Consider the following 14,652-nt stretch of genomic DNA (forward strand, 5'->3'; position numbering starts at 1 on the left):
TGTAGTGTATAAAGGGGGGGGGGGAGAGAGCAAGAGCAAGAGGAGGTGAAAGAGAGAGAGATGGATGGATGAATGCGTCGTGCATGTATAGTATACATATATATATATATATATATATAGTATAGATAGAATAATAATAATGATAATAATAATAATAATAATTTTCTCTGTGGCGCGAAGTGAACGTGCGCGCGAGCGACCGAGCCAGCCAGCCAGCCAGCCAGCCCAGCGCTCGCGTCGGCGCCAGTTTTCGCTCGGCCGTTCTCAACGCTGGCTTTGTTGAATGGCGGGCGAGCGAGCGCGCGCGCGCTTCTCTGCGACGCGGTGCACGGCCGACATTGTCGGCCTACGTCGTTCAATCTGCGCTAGAAAATAACCCGCGTTTGCGTTCGTTCGATGCTTTCCTTCTCTCTCTGTTTCTGTTTCTGTCTGTCTGTCTCTTTCTCTCTCTCTTTCTACTCTTTATCTCTCCCTCCCTCCCCCTTCCTATTCTATTCAACATTGCTTCTTCTTCTTCTTCTTCTTCTTCTTCATTTCCATTCCCCTTCCTTCCTTCCTTCGTTCATTTGTTTTTCACTGTAACTCTTTTCCAAAATATCTTCGCGCCAACTCTCTTATTCATTGTTTATTTATTTATTTGTTTATTTACATGCTGCTCGCTTGTCTGTTTCTTTGTCCGCCTGTCTTTTTTTTACATTAAACTTAAAAAAAATTTTTTTCCTTCACACCATCTTTTTTAACTTCTTTTTTTTTATGAAGTAACTTTGAAAATTGCTGCTTATATATATATATATATATATATATATATTCATCGATTGCATCTCTTCTTTCCTATACTCTTTCACCGTCCGTCCGTCCGTCCATCAGTGTGTGTGTGTGTGTGTGTCTGTGTGCGTGTGTGTGTGTGTATGTTCATTTATTTATTTATTTATTCATTCATTCATATATCTATATTTTTTTTTCTCTCACTTACTCACTCACACAATTTATATTTTTTTTGTTTACTGTATTTTCTTCTCTCTCTTTTTTTCAAAATTGTTATTGTAATTTCTTTTCTTTCTCATTATCTTCAATCTTATCATACACACACACACACATACATATATATATATATATATATATATATATCAAAGAACGCGTCAATACAAAACAAAACAAAACAAAACAATACGAAATCAGAATACTTTTTTCCCTCTTTTTTAATCTTCTGTATATTTTTTTAGTTATTTTTTTCTTTTTTTATCATTTTAAAGAACTGAAGAAGAATTATGCCGACCAGTAATTACAACAAATAGCGTGATGTCAAACAACAACGGTGCTGGCAATTGTGGGAAAAGTCACTTACAGCTTCATCAACAACCTACACATCAGCCGACATCCAGCACGGCTACTCCGACTTTGAATTTGTTATTGCAACAACGGACCGCTCCCAACGCGTCTGCCGTTGACAACGACGAGACGGCGCCCAGTCCATCGGTGGCGGCTGCTGTTGACAATTCGGCAGCTTCCGATTTGGCACTATCTTGGCAAACTGGGTCCAGACCATCTTCATCCTCGTCATCATCATCCACTACCACTAAACCACAATCTCAAGTAAATTATCATGAATTTCAAACAAACAAACCCCCCTCCTCCCATACGCACACACTCACACACACACACCACACCACACATTTTCCTTTTATTTTATTATTAATTAAATTTCTTCTTTTTCCAATACACCATTTTTCCAAATGGAAAATTTTTCATTCACTTTTTTTCAATGGAAAATTAATTTATTTGCCCTTTCCCATCTTTATCCTATCACACGACACGCATACACATACACGCGCACACTACATGCACACACACATGCATACATACATACATACATACATACATGCTTACATACATACATACATACATACATACATACATACATACATACATACATACATACATACATACGTACATACATACATACGTACATACATATACATACATACATACATACATACATACATACATACATCCATACATCCATCCATACATACATACATACATACATACGTACATGCATGCATGCATGCATGCATACGTACATACATACATACATACATACATACATACATACGTACATACATACATACATACATACACACATACATGCATGCATACATGTATATATATATATATATATATATATATATTGTATACACACACACACACACACACACACACACGTACTTGCACACACTCCTCCCATACACACATACGCACAGCATACACGCGCACAACATACACTACACATCTAGTTAGCTTTGCTTCGAAACGTATCGATTTTTTTCTCTTTCTTCGTCACTTTTAGCAGCATGAGGTTTTCTTGTTGGCATGTTTCGCACCCAAGCTTTGCTCTTCTTCTAAACTTATTCTTTTCTCTTGCATTGTATTTCCCTTCTTCTTTTTTCTTCTTTTCAATCAATTTCACTTTTTTCTCCCCAATGCATAACTGTTTACTTCATTAAACAATCTCTCGATCGTTTATTTACGTTTTTGTAATTTATGCAGACGGCCAATCATTTTTACACAAAAAACCAACCGTCGAACAAAGCCACCACTCCGTACGGCCAGTCGGCTCAGACAACTGGTGCCAGTCCTATAATGTACCAACAGCAGCAACAGCAACCCCCACAACAACCGCCACCACCACCACCACCACCACCGCCATCCTCTTCTTCGCCGTCGCCAATGAACAGACCGTCGTCATTCCCCCCTGCCTATTACGGTCAGCAGCAACCATTGCCGGTAAGTTAAATTATTTATTTATTTATTTTTTGTTTGGCTTCTCTAAGTTATTCGTTATAATTTGCCATGTTTGGATGAACGTGGGGGGGGGAGACGGGAAAATTCGATTCTACAAATTAAGGAAAAATAATAAATGTAAATAGACAACTGAATTTTCGCTTCCGTCCAATATGTGGAAAGTCACCGAATGCGCATCGCGTTGTGAGGATGGATTTTGTTTGCTTCGATATTTTCTCACTTGGATCGCGCGTTTGTTGGATTGCACGCGTTCGGTGGATTCGTTTTCGTTTATTTATTATTTTTCAAAGAAAGAAAAAGCCCAATGTGTGATCGTCGACTTTTCGCGCTCATTTCCATTCACTTGGCGGTAGTGCTTCGTGTATTTCTATCCAATGACTTCTTTTCCATGCAAATGGTCGTTTTCGCTCGTCGCGACTGTCTGTGATTTGTTGACCTGAGTTTACTGTACTTTGGGAGACTTGATTATCTGACCTTTTACGACGACGTGGCACTTGTGTGCTTGCTTTCGGTTTTTTGCCGTCTGTGTGTTGTACCTGTTTCTTCCCTCTCTCTCTCTTTTTTTCTTAAAATTTGTAATTGAGAAAAGAAAAAAACATTCATTTTATTGAAAATCTGCTTTTTCATCTTTTTTCCATTCGATATACAACGAAATATTGAAAACTTGCAAAATACGCTTTTCATACTGGCAATATTGCAAAAATTATTGGCATGTATTTTTCTTAAATTCCATGTTTTTGTTTTTTTTTTGTTCATTTTTTTACTCCACTCACGCAGCATGTCACTGTGAATCATCTATATAGCTTCCTGCACTGGCGCTTTCTCTTTCTCTCTCTCTCTCTTGCGCGCGCGTAGTGTGTGTACATGTGTGTATGTGTGTGTGTGTGTGTGTGTGATCAATTTTTCACTAAATTCAGCTCATCGTCGTCGTCACTAGTTCCAGTAGGCAAACATGCTTCACAAAGCTTCGTTTCGTATTTCAAAATCTTTGTATTAAAAAAAATACAGATTTGCACAGACTGATACCGTTGTGAAATGTGAAACATCTGTGATTTTTCTTCAGCTAGTGCAACAGTAATAATTTTTAAAAAAAATTTCAGTATTCAAAGAAATATTATTATTTATTGTTGACCTCATGAATGAAACGACAACAATGTCGTTTGATTAATTTTTATTTTAAAAGAAGAAAAAATGTCTTATACTAATTAATTGATATTACACTGACGATAAAAACATTGTGTGTGTTTTTCTTTGAAATTTAATATTAAAAAATTAATTTTTTTTACAATTGAAAAGAAAAATGCCCGTTGTTTCACTGTTTGTGGTAAATCGAAATTTTAAGTTTGCCGCCTGTTCAATTTTTTTGACTTTTATTGTTACACACACGCCATTACCGTCGAAGAAAGTAGGTTTTTGGGCATTGATTTGACAAAATGGCCTTTCGGTGAAATTGTCAGCTTTCTCCTATCCCTGGGGTCGAATAGAAGCGTATCAAACGTTTGTATGTAGCACAATCGATCGTCACTCAGAGAACAAATGTTGTGAACAGCCGAGCTGAGCTTGAACGTGTAAAAATAAATAAAAGCAGGGAAAATGCTCTGTTGTGTGTGATTCATTGAAATTTCCGTTGTACTCACTCACTCAAACGTTATATAAATGATAGCAGTCAGTCATCCGGCTTTTCTTATTCATTTTTCTTTTTTTCGCTTCCAATGATAATTTTCAAATTTTCCATCAGTAATAATGCATACATACATACATGCATACGTGAGGTAATAATATGAATGACGATTTCATTTCATCTTTTCTGCTACTACTACTACTTCTGTTATTCTGTTGTTAATTTTTATCATTTTTTCTTTGTCCCATACGGAAATGAAAATGCTCGTTCTTGTCTATACATGATAGATACTTTTACTGTTCAACGCTTCAAAATATTGTCCACTAGTTAGTTGTGTGTTTAGAATTTGTTATAGACGATCAGCATTGTTCGATCTACACTGATTACCGATTGAAACGGTGTGATTTTTGCTTGGTTATAGCTCCTTTATGGACACTTATGGTTTTTTTTGTTTTTTAGAAAATATGGAACTTTTCTTTTGTGAACAAATTTGTTGTTTTTTATTAATCTGTTTTAAAAATACACTAACCAAATTATGCGCAACATCTTTCAAAATTTCAATCAGATGGTGATATGAATAATTATAATTTTTTCTTTTTAAATTTTTAATTAACTTCACCGCCTGGCAGTGCATTTAAAAGTTTGATCATTGCTGATGTTTATTATAAACGTGATTGATCATGTCTGTCTGTTTGTTTGTTTTCTTTTTTACTGCTTAGTAAAATGCCATTTTTATTGTGTAAACTGCGATTTACGGAAGTGATGTTTCACTTTCTCTGTTTAACATGTTGTTGACAACGACATGCATTATAATGACTCTCTTTTATCACGCTAATTTTGTGAACTTGTCTGACGTTTCACTTTGTTCAAGCAGAGTTTACCATTCTCGTAAACTGATACATATTGTTCATATTATTCATCCTATTTCGGTGTAATATTTCCTTTTATGTTTTCATTTAGCTTTTCATTTTTGTTCTTTTTGAAAGTTTGTTGTCATTTGACACTTACTACGTTTCAGATATTTTATATATATATATATATATATATATTTCATTGAGTGAAGTTGAAGCATACATTTTAGAGATTGCTACTGTATGCTAAGTGATGATAATCAAACTTTCATTCATAAATATGGTCGACATCAGTTGAACAACGGGCGGCAGGCAAGCAGCGGTGTAATAAATTTTGCAACTTTTCAGTCACATATTCTTGCGTTTCATCGAAACCGATCATCATTTTCTTCACATTAACTTCACTCCCTGTTGGTGCATGTATGCAAATTTATTTTCAATTTTTTTATTTTGCCGAAGCTAATTTGTTTTGCGTTTTGGACTTCTGCTGACTGGTTATTGCAAAATTTGTTTCTCATACTGACGATTTTTCCGTAATAATAATAATAATAATACTTTTAATTAATGTGCGCTATGCCAAGCGTTGTTTATGAACTGATGATTCATAGTCACCGTTGATGTCATGTTATTGTACTTTTCTTTTTCCAAATGGATGAGGAAAAAGTTCATATTATTTGGGTTGAGAAAATGAGTAACATTTTCTCATTCTGTGAAACAAAAATTACTGCTTTACTTTTACATGGAAAAGGTTATACATTAACAATAGTTTATTGGATCAAGTACTGTTTTCAGGTGATGAAGAGAATTATTCACATATACAATTTCAGCTACAGTATAGATAATTTTTCCTTATTTTTATTATAAAGTTTTTATAATTTATAAACTTCTCAGGATCGTATGCTCAACGGCATGCCAGTATATGGAAGAAACGTGCCGCCAGCTGGTCAAGGAACACTGCCTCCACCTCCACAGATGCAGATGTTTCAGGAGCAGCAGTTGATGGGCAACATGCCAAGGCATCCGTCCATTGCTGCTCTCAGACAGGAAGCCAGGGCGTCTCCCACTGCTTATCTCCAACAACAACAACAACCGCAACAGCAACAAGGTGGTATTATTCCGTCAAATATGCCACCTTCTAGTCCTGGTGGAAACATGATGCGGCAGTCACCGAACCCACCAGCGGCATCAGCTTCAGGTAAGCCGTTCTTTTATTTCCTTTTACAGGTGAAAATTTTCTCATTCAACGTTACTGCTAAAAATAAAATAAAATAAGTAATACATTTTTATTATCGTAAATTAAATTTAAGTTGTAATATTTTCACAATTTTATTTATTGTTTTGCGAATATCATCCACAGTTCCTAATCCCTAACTATTAGAGAATGAAATCCAGTGTTGTTCATGTATTGCATGTCTTGCAACGTGATTTGTTTTTTCTGTCTATTTTTTTATATTTCATTTTGTATATTTTAAAAGTATCAATTGTGGTGTTATATTTTTCTGTGTAACATTACTTGTGCGCACGTGGTATGCAGTTTTTATACGTTGGTATAGTTTGCTTATCAACGTTGAGTGACGCACCAACGCGTAGGCTCCAGTAAATTTTTCCACTTTGTTTGATATATTAATTTGTTTTGAATGTGTAATGTCACAAAAAGAGATGGATATTTCTTGTCATGTCGATAAAGTGAAATGTGTTAATTCTTCACCTTATTCATTACAAGTTCATCCATCATTCTCACTAAATATTTGATGATTGGTGAATTTGACAATTTTGTACACTTTGCTTATTTCTTGTTTTACTTTTATGAATGTACTTATTTTTTGTTCAAAAAGGAATATTTACTATTTATAAATGTGCGACATTTGATTTATCTTTTTTTAAAATAAGATTTGTTGACAAATTTAATTTTCTTTCACATTACACCTTACGCAAACTGTGCATATCTTCCTTTTCTACGTCATTCACTCTTTAACCTACAATTGTTGTTTTGTTGGAACAACTTGAACCAGAACAGAAGACATTGCTATAATTTTCACTTGAACATGCCATCAAATGAATGCTATCATCACGACTTTATCAGCATATTAAAGCAGCAGGCAATAACAGTTCTGTTCAACAGTATAAAGTTTTTCTTTCCTCATTTTCTATTTAAATATTACTAATATATAATATATATAGTTTTGAAGAATTAAGAGAAATGAAGCAAAGCGAATTCCTAGTAGAATAATTTTGAGAAACAACAAACAGCGCCGTGTGTATGTGTGTGTGTTTGTGTTTGTGTGTGTATAAGATAAGATGGAGGATAGGTGAATGATGAAATTCATAAATCGTTATTGTCAGTGTTGTTTTTCTCGTTTGTGCACGAAATGCAAGATGATCGTGAATAAATTAATTTTTTTTGATTCTGTTTTATCAAATTATTTTGTAGATAGATTATTTAGGCCCATTGGAAACTTTTACTATGTCATAAGTGATCATATGTATATGAAATTGATCGCTTATCCTTGCATTTTTTAATGTGGCATTTATTCATAATATTTTTATCGTAATGAATTGAATGGAGGAATTTTTATTTTCATTGGTAAAGTAATTGCGAGGGTGAATATGCGATATTTTGCATTGTATTATTTCATCAAATTATTTATCATATTACAAGTACTCGAGTTGTTTCTTGTTCATCACGTTTTCACTTTATCCATTTTTTCTTACTTACGTTAGAAATTTCTCTCATGAAGTTTTTATAAATTGCATGCTCATTGTTGTTTTTTCCAAATATGAAAATGCAATATCATTCAATTTAAGGTTATGATAGAACTAATTTATTTATTATTTTCTGTGATATACAAATACAGGTTTTTTAACAGTCATCCGTGAAGATTGTAATAAGGAATGGATTTTAGATTGGAATATATTTGCGGTTCAGAAAGTTTTTTGAACATAGTGCTTTCCAGATTTACAATACGTGCAGTTTTACTTTTTCACTGATTTATGTTACTTTTAGACCCGAACTTATATTGTATGCAGTATCAGCATAATATGTATGGCCAGACGAATCAGTCAACGGGTACGTACGTATGTGCGCCGCATCCTAATGGTTCGCAAGTAATGGGAAGCGCGTTTTCGGCTACACCGATGAATAGAATGCCTCATCATGGAGCAGGTGGTGCTCCACCACCTGGTGGATCTGTAGTCTTCAGCCCTTATGTGAATGGACCGTCGACAATTGGCGAAACAGTTGTCCCTCCTCCGCCGCCGCACGGTCAATATATGGGTGCACGTTATCACTTGGAATCACCACAGCAACGTGGCATGTACACCGTCAACGGACCAGCTGTGGGTGGAGAGATGATCAAACAGTCTCCCAGTCCTGCTTTGACTGAAACTTTTGATGGCTGCACTAAGGATAATTCTCGTATGGGTCTGGAATTGGATGTGGGAAATCGATTGACATTTTTGAACTTTAACACTTCAGGAAACGGTCGGGGCACACCGTCTTCGATTGAACGGCAGCGCATGTCCAATTCTAGCGGAAGTAGTCGGGCCAGATCTACTTGTGGAGCAAAGGTATTTTTACTTTTATTATTTTTGTCTTGTTGTACTGTTTTTTTATGCTTTTTTTACAAATTTGAAATATTCATAGGAAAGTCATCCTCCCACACCGGCACCGACCAGTCCTGGAGGTACGTCTTCCGTTCATGACGACATTGAGTCAAGTTTAAGTTCTCCTTCATGGCCACGAACACCGTTATCACCAGCTGTGCATGTATGTTTTTGTATTATTTTCTTTATTATATATATATGCATATGTGTATGTGTATATACTTTTATTCTTTGCTTTTACAGTTTTTGGTTTATTTTTTTTGCTTTTAGCGTGCTCAGTCATCGTCTCACATCAGCATGGGACCTCCGGGATCATCTAACCAGCAACAGCAGGTTGGCTGTTCGACGTTGCTTGGTCCGAATTCGGGTAACTGCAGTGCTAGTGGCAGCGGGGTTGGTGCAATCAAAGAAGGTCAAGCGAGCATGGTTGCACGACTTTTGGGCGATCCAAGTTTAATCAATTCAACAGGCGAAGAATGGGCTGAGAGAAAATCATTTTTCGAGCGACTGATTCAGTTCAGCGATTCTTATGGTCATCCAATTACATCTCATCCCACCGTATCCAAGCAGACAGTTGATCTCCACAAATTATACATGGCTGTAAAAGCAAGAGGCGGGTTTGAGGAGGTTTGTTATTTTTATTTTTGTTTTTCATTTATTAATTTGGTATTTATTTATTCTTATGTGTATGTATATAAGTAAAATGATTAATAAATGACAAATTTTGATGGAAAATTAATTTTTAGGTGACGAAGAAGAAATATTGGAGAGATCTGTGCGTGATATTTAACATTGGAGTCTCTAACAGTGCCTCGGGACAGTTGAAAAAGCAGTATTCGCGCTTTTTGTTTCCATTTGAATGCGTTTACGACCTCGGGGGAGTTGATCCGCAACCAATTCTCGCCTCATTAGAATCGAAAAAGAAAAACAAAAATAAGTCAGCCAACGTCAGTGGAACAGGTAATGCAGTTTAACAGAACGAGAAAACTTTTTTTGATGCATTCATATTTTTCATAGCATACATTTCAGATTGTAGTAGTAGTGTTGGTAGCAGTAATAGTAACTATGGGCAGGCGTCAAGCGATGGTTCGTTTACGAAGCCGTACGAGCAGGTGACTGGCTCTGCAGGGCAGTTTGCCAGTCAGCCCGGTGCTTTTCCTGTTCACCAAGCGGGTCCGCAGCAGCAGCAACCACCGGCGCCACCGCAGCAGCAGCATGGTGTGAAGATGAGTTCAGCATCAATGGCACCACCTCCGGCGCAGCAGCAACAGTTACAGTCAACGCATTTGCAGCATCTTCAGGCTAACACAGGAGGGGGAATAAACAGCGAAATGATAGCCAGGGATCCTTTTGACGATCGGGTTCAACAGCAGCAGCAGCAACATTTACAACAAACGTCGTCCCAACAACAACACCAGCAGCAGCAGCAGCAGCAGCAACAGCAACAACAACAACAACAACAACAGCAGCAGCAACAACAACACCAACAGCAACAGCAACAACAGTCAGTTTTACAGCAACAAACGCATCATCATCATCCTCATCAGCAACAATCACAGCCGCAACAAGGACAGCCAAGTCAACCGACAGCTGTGGCGGGCGCTTATTTTCAATGTGGCGGTGCGCCGCCTCCGTTTGTTGGACGTCAATTTTCTGGATATGGACCAGAACGTCCATTGTACACACCACGGTTACCGTTAGGCAGCAGTGCGAATTGCACTGTAGGACCAGGCTATGCAGGAATGAAACCATACAGTGCTGCTGGACAACCAGTTTCTGCCGATAGTAGCGGCTTCAGTGTTTCTCAGGTAGCATCTCTGCGACCAAGCAGCGGTAACGCCACCACTGGATCATTTGTTGCGGAGGACTCTGCTTCGCATGTTGCTACTTACCAATCATCACCTGCCCTCAAAAATACACATATTTCGGTCTATCCAGTCTACAACAATGGTGACAACAGTGGTAGCAATAATAGCATTAATAACAACAACGACGACAACGACAACAGCAGCAGCAGTAATAATAATAATAATAACGGGGTGAACGATTGTCCTCCATCAGCAAGTGGCATGGCACCAACTCCGGTCGGGCCTCAACAGCCTAGCAGCATGCAAATGCCGGCTGCTTATCCAACACAAGGTTTGTATTTATCAGTGATGTGAATTTTTAATTAATTTGTTTGTTTGTTTTAGAGCAACAACAACCGCAGCCAATGATGCGATCTGCTGCTGTTGGTGGTGGTAATGTTGTTCTTTCCAATCAACCATGGATGCAATCGCACGTAGCTGCTAGCCGCATGCCGGCACCGTCTTTGCAACAGCCTGTTTCCGGTACAATTCCGGGTCTCTCTTTACGTGAGACTGCGCCCAGGTAAATTAGAAGAAAGTCATTTTGGCACATTTTTTGTACTTTGGTTTCAACTGTTATGTTATTATTATTAATTTAGTGCTAGTCAGCAGCGGTCTAGCAAAAGTAGCTCTCAGATGCAGCCACACGCATCCGGTACAAATTCGGGTCCAATAGTGACGAAAGATGCCACCTCACCAATGGGTATGAAGGTGAGTTGACAGTTTTTCGATCTACGGTTGTATTTGTTGAAGTGATTTAAATTATTTTCCAGAGCACTGTCACGTCGCAACGTCGTGAAAAACAACAACACCAGCAGCAAGGTGTTGTTTTTCCTCCCGAATGCATCGAAGCAACTCAAGTTATGTCAAGACGGCGTAAAAAGTACACCGCCAAAGATATTGGTATGTGCACAAAGTAGATAAAAAAACGTGGTGGACCAATTTTTAAGGCGAATTTAATTTAATCTAATTTATTTATAGGACCAATTGATCCGTGGCGACTGGTGATGGTTTTCAAATCAGGTCTTTTGTTCGAGGTCACCTGGGGATTGAACGTCTTGAACGTCCTATTGTACGATGACAGCAGTGCGCCGTATTTTAATTTGAATTCATTGCCTGGGTTTTTGGACGCACTTGTCGAAGTGTGGAAGCAGAGTCTTTTAGAACTGGCTTCTGAAATGGGCATACAGTTGCCGAGTTTTTTTTCTGAGCATTTATCAGTCGGCAGCGTGGAGAAAACAATGATGATGAACAACAACACCACTAAGAGTAGTAGTAGATGGAAACGCAGATGGTATGAAGATGATGACGACGAGCCGAGAGTCGATGCAGAATTATTAGTTGGAGGTGATGGTGATGATGGTAGCGGTAGTGGACGTGGTCGTGGTCGTGGTCGTGGTTCTGGTCATAGTGATGATAGTAGTGAAACGATGGCAAAAACGGCCGATCGAATGATCGAAATGGGTAGACCGTTGCCTAGGTCTGAAGATGCTGGTTTGGAAGATATTGATTTGAAATTTTGCAATTGTACATGCGCGACGTCGAGATCGGTGAAGAAGATGATGAAAATGAAGAAGAAAATTTTAATTGAAACCGAAAAAGTGGACGACGGAGACGAAAAACAGCGGCGGCAGCAGCAGGAAGCAACAACGGTGGTGAAACAAACCCGCGGGGGCGGCACCAGCAGCAACGGTAGAACGAGACGGAAACGACCTTTGTTAGCAGCTGTAGTGACCAATGGTGGTGGTCGAGGAAGCGGCGTTGCGACCATCAGTGGCCAGTCGAACGGGTTAGGAGGTAAACGGATGGCCATAAGTGGACAAGCAGCGGGAGGAGAACAGCAAGAGACGACCGATGTCCAGGGCGGTGTGGAACAGCAGCCGCAGGAGCAGCAACAGCAACACCAAACCAAATCGACGGCAAGCAATAACGGCAGCCGATGCTTTTGCAAGACCAAGTTCACACTCAATACAGCGTCGTTGTTTTCTTTGCCATCTTGGTGTCCGTTTGAAATATCGTCTGATCGTCAGCGTAATGCACTGGATCGTTGCCTGAGCGCGTCGAACGCTTTGACCGGTCTGTCTTATATACCGGGCAACGAGCATCGGATGGCCAAGTGCGGAACCCTTGTCGCCGGTTTGGCTTCGTTGATCAATTTGGATTTGTTTGAAGAGATTTTCAAGCCATTGTCGTTCCGACGTCTGACGCCGGACGAGAATATTGCAGAAGATTCCGAAGCGATGTACGAAGGTGGAAAGTGTTTGCAGTTCAATTCGTTTCTAGATGGTCTCAAACGTTTAGTTGATGACGCTTTTGTTATTTTGTGCAACTTGAGTCCACAGTTGGAGCTGGACACCCAAGAATGCGTCGTAGTCGGTCGACTGTTGGACGCTCTGCTCAACTGGGCTACGGGTCGATCGTCGATGGCGCTGGACCCGCTGTCAGGAATGGCGTTCGTGCCGCCAAATCGGTACGCTCTGGAGGTGCTTTGCAAAATGTCCGTCGTCGACAAGAACGTCGACTTGATGCTAGCTACACCTCCGTGGTCGCGGATCGAGCTTTTGTTGAAACTGTTAGCCAGTCATTTGAGCATCATTGAAGAGGTGATGATGCGAGAATTTGCTGTCGCACTGATGCACGCTTTTTGTCTTGCAAATCCAGTAGCATGCGTTGTGGCCGCCAACCAGACGCCAGCCGTTCAATATTTGGTGTCTTTTCTTGATCAAGCAGATTGCAATATGCATCAAGTAGAAATGAAATTGTTGTTTTTCTCTTATTTATCTATTTATATGTGCATATTTTCCTTTTTGAAGGTGGTCTCTGTGCATGGAATGCCGGCGTTGAGAGAAAATCCCGAATTGATGGGTACAAGTGTTGGAATGTTGCGTCGTGCTGCGACGACGTTGTTGTTTATGGCAAGAATCCCAGCGTGTCGAGCACGTTTTGCTAAACACCATATTCGTTTGTTACATTTTACCATGTCATCGTTGATGGACTCACGAGTTGCCAGCACAATTGCCGATGTTTTGTACGAATTGCACAATGTTACTTACGATGAGGAGAAGGTTCTTCCTGGCAGCAACCGTGGATGCGGTAATAGCAACCAAGTCATACTTTCGACTAATCTTGCTACTGCTGATATTACTGCTGCTGTTGTTACGGATACTAATACCATTGCCACTGATGCTGCTAATTCTGCTACACCTACTTCTGTCTTTAATCCTACTTTCGGTAGTGTAATTGCTGCCACTGCTACTACTACTACTACAGAATCTGTTACTGCTATCCCTGCTAGTGCAACTACTACTACTACTACTACTACTACTACTGCTACTCCTGCTACTACAACTACTATTAATACTAATACTGGTGCTAATTAATCATTACGTTGATCGACATCCGCCAAAAGTGGCGGATTTCTCTTCCTAATCATTTTGTTTTGCCGATTTCTACCTTTATGTATATATATATAGATAAATAAATATACAAGTATTTATTCATATATATATATATGAATAAATTTATTTAAATTTAAATATTTAATAAATACTTGTATATTTATTTATATGTTAACTTTCATCTTTTGTCGTTTTCTTTCTGTCTTGCGACATCAAAGCATGCGTCTTTACCGTAAGGTATTTTTTCATGTTTTTTAAATATCAGCAACGTTATATTTTTTCAACAGTTTGTTTCTTCATTTTATGATATCAATTACTTTGTTAAAATGTTCCATTTTTCACACTCGCCCTTTATTCTATTTTTCCTTTGGACTGTTATTTTTATTTGTTCATCTGTTATGTAATGTATATATATATATATATGTTTCATAACATAGAAGAATGTTGTGCTTCTTTTGTATATATTTTTAATCAACAACATTAAATTTTGAAATATAAAGTTTTTACTTGTGTAACATTGAAAAAATGAC

At 38.4% G+C, this 14,652-nt stretch overlaps 4 protein-coding genes across 4 annotated transcripts; 3 read left to right on the plus strand and 1 right to left on the minus strand.

Annotated features, from left to right (window-relative positions):
* Positions 1 to 1,299: 1,299 nt before the first annotated feature.
* Tsp_09550 (cuticle collagen rol-6) lies at positions 1,300 to 3,229 on the plus strand. Its single transcript, XM_003371311.1, has 4 exons — positions 1,300 to 1,593; positions 2,548 to 2,784; positions 2,928 to 3,033; positions 3,093 to 3,229. Exons 1-4 carry the CDS (start codon positions 1,300 to 1,302, stop codon positions 3,227 to 3,229), a joined length of 774 nt encoding a protein of 257 aa, XP_003371359.1.
* Positions 3,230 to 5,922: 2,693 nt separating this feature from the next.
* On the plus strand, positions 5,923 to 6,652 carry Tsp_09549 (cuticle collagen rol-6). The gene is made up of 3 exons (XM_003371312.1): positions 5,923 to 6,039; positions 6,166 to 6,469; positions 6,582 to 6,652. Exons 1-3 carry the CDS (start codon positions 5,923 to 5,925, stop codon positions 6,650 to 6,652), a joined length of 492 nt encoding a protein of 163 aa, XP_003371360.1.
* A 1,514-nt stretch (positions 6,653 to 8,166) lies between these two features.
* Positions 8,167 to 13,323, plus strand: Tsp_09548 (cuticle collagen rol-6). The gene is made up of 12 exons (XM_003371313.1): positions 8,167 to 8,203; positions 8,279 to 8,841; positions 8,918 to 9,040; positions 9,148 to 9,504; positions 9,624 to 9,837; positions 9,907 to 11,016; positions 11,070 to 11,247; positions 11,324 to 11,435; positions 11,498 to 11,627; positions 11,706 to 11,921; positions 11,946 to 13,039; positions 13,060 to 13,323. Exons 1-12 carry the CDS (start codon positions 8,167 to 8,169, stop codon positions 13,321 to 13,323), a joined length of 4,398 nt encoding a protein of 1,465 aa, XP_003371361.1.
* Positions 13,324 to 13,773: 450 nt separating this feature from the next.
* Tsp_09547 (cuticle collagen rol-6) lies at positions 13,774 to 14,371 on the minus strand. The gene is made up of 3 exons (XM_003371314.1): positions 14,299 to 14,371; positions 14,112 to 14,177; positions 13,774 to 14,066 (listed from the first exon to the last, which is right to left on the minus strand). The coding sequence occupies exons 1-3, from the start codon at positions 14,369 to 14,371 to the stop codon at positions 13,774 to 13,776; spliced, it is 432 nt and encodes a 143-aa protein (XP_003371362.1).
* Between the last annotated feature and the right edge of the window lie 281 nt (positions 14,372 to 14,652).

The sequence above is a fragment of the Trichinella spiralis genome (genome assembly GCF_000181795.1).
Source record: "Trichinella spiralis strain ISS 195 chromosome Unknown Scfld9, whole genome shotgun sequence".
In the NCBI taxonomy this organism is placed as follows: domain Eukaryota; kingdom Metazoa; phylum Nematoda; class Enoplea; order Trichinellida; family Trichinellidae; genus Trichinella; species Trichinella spiralis.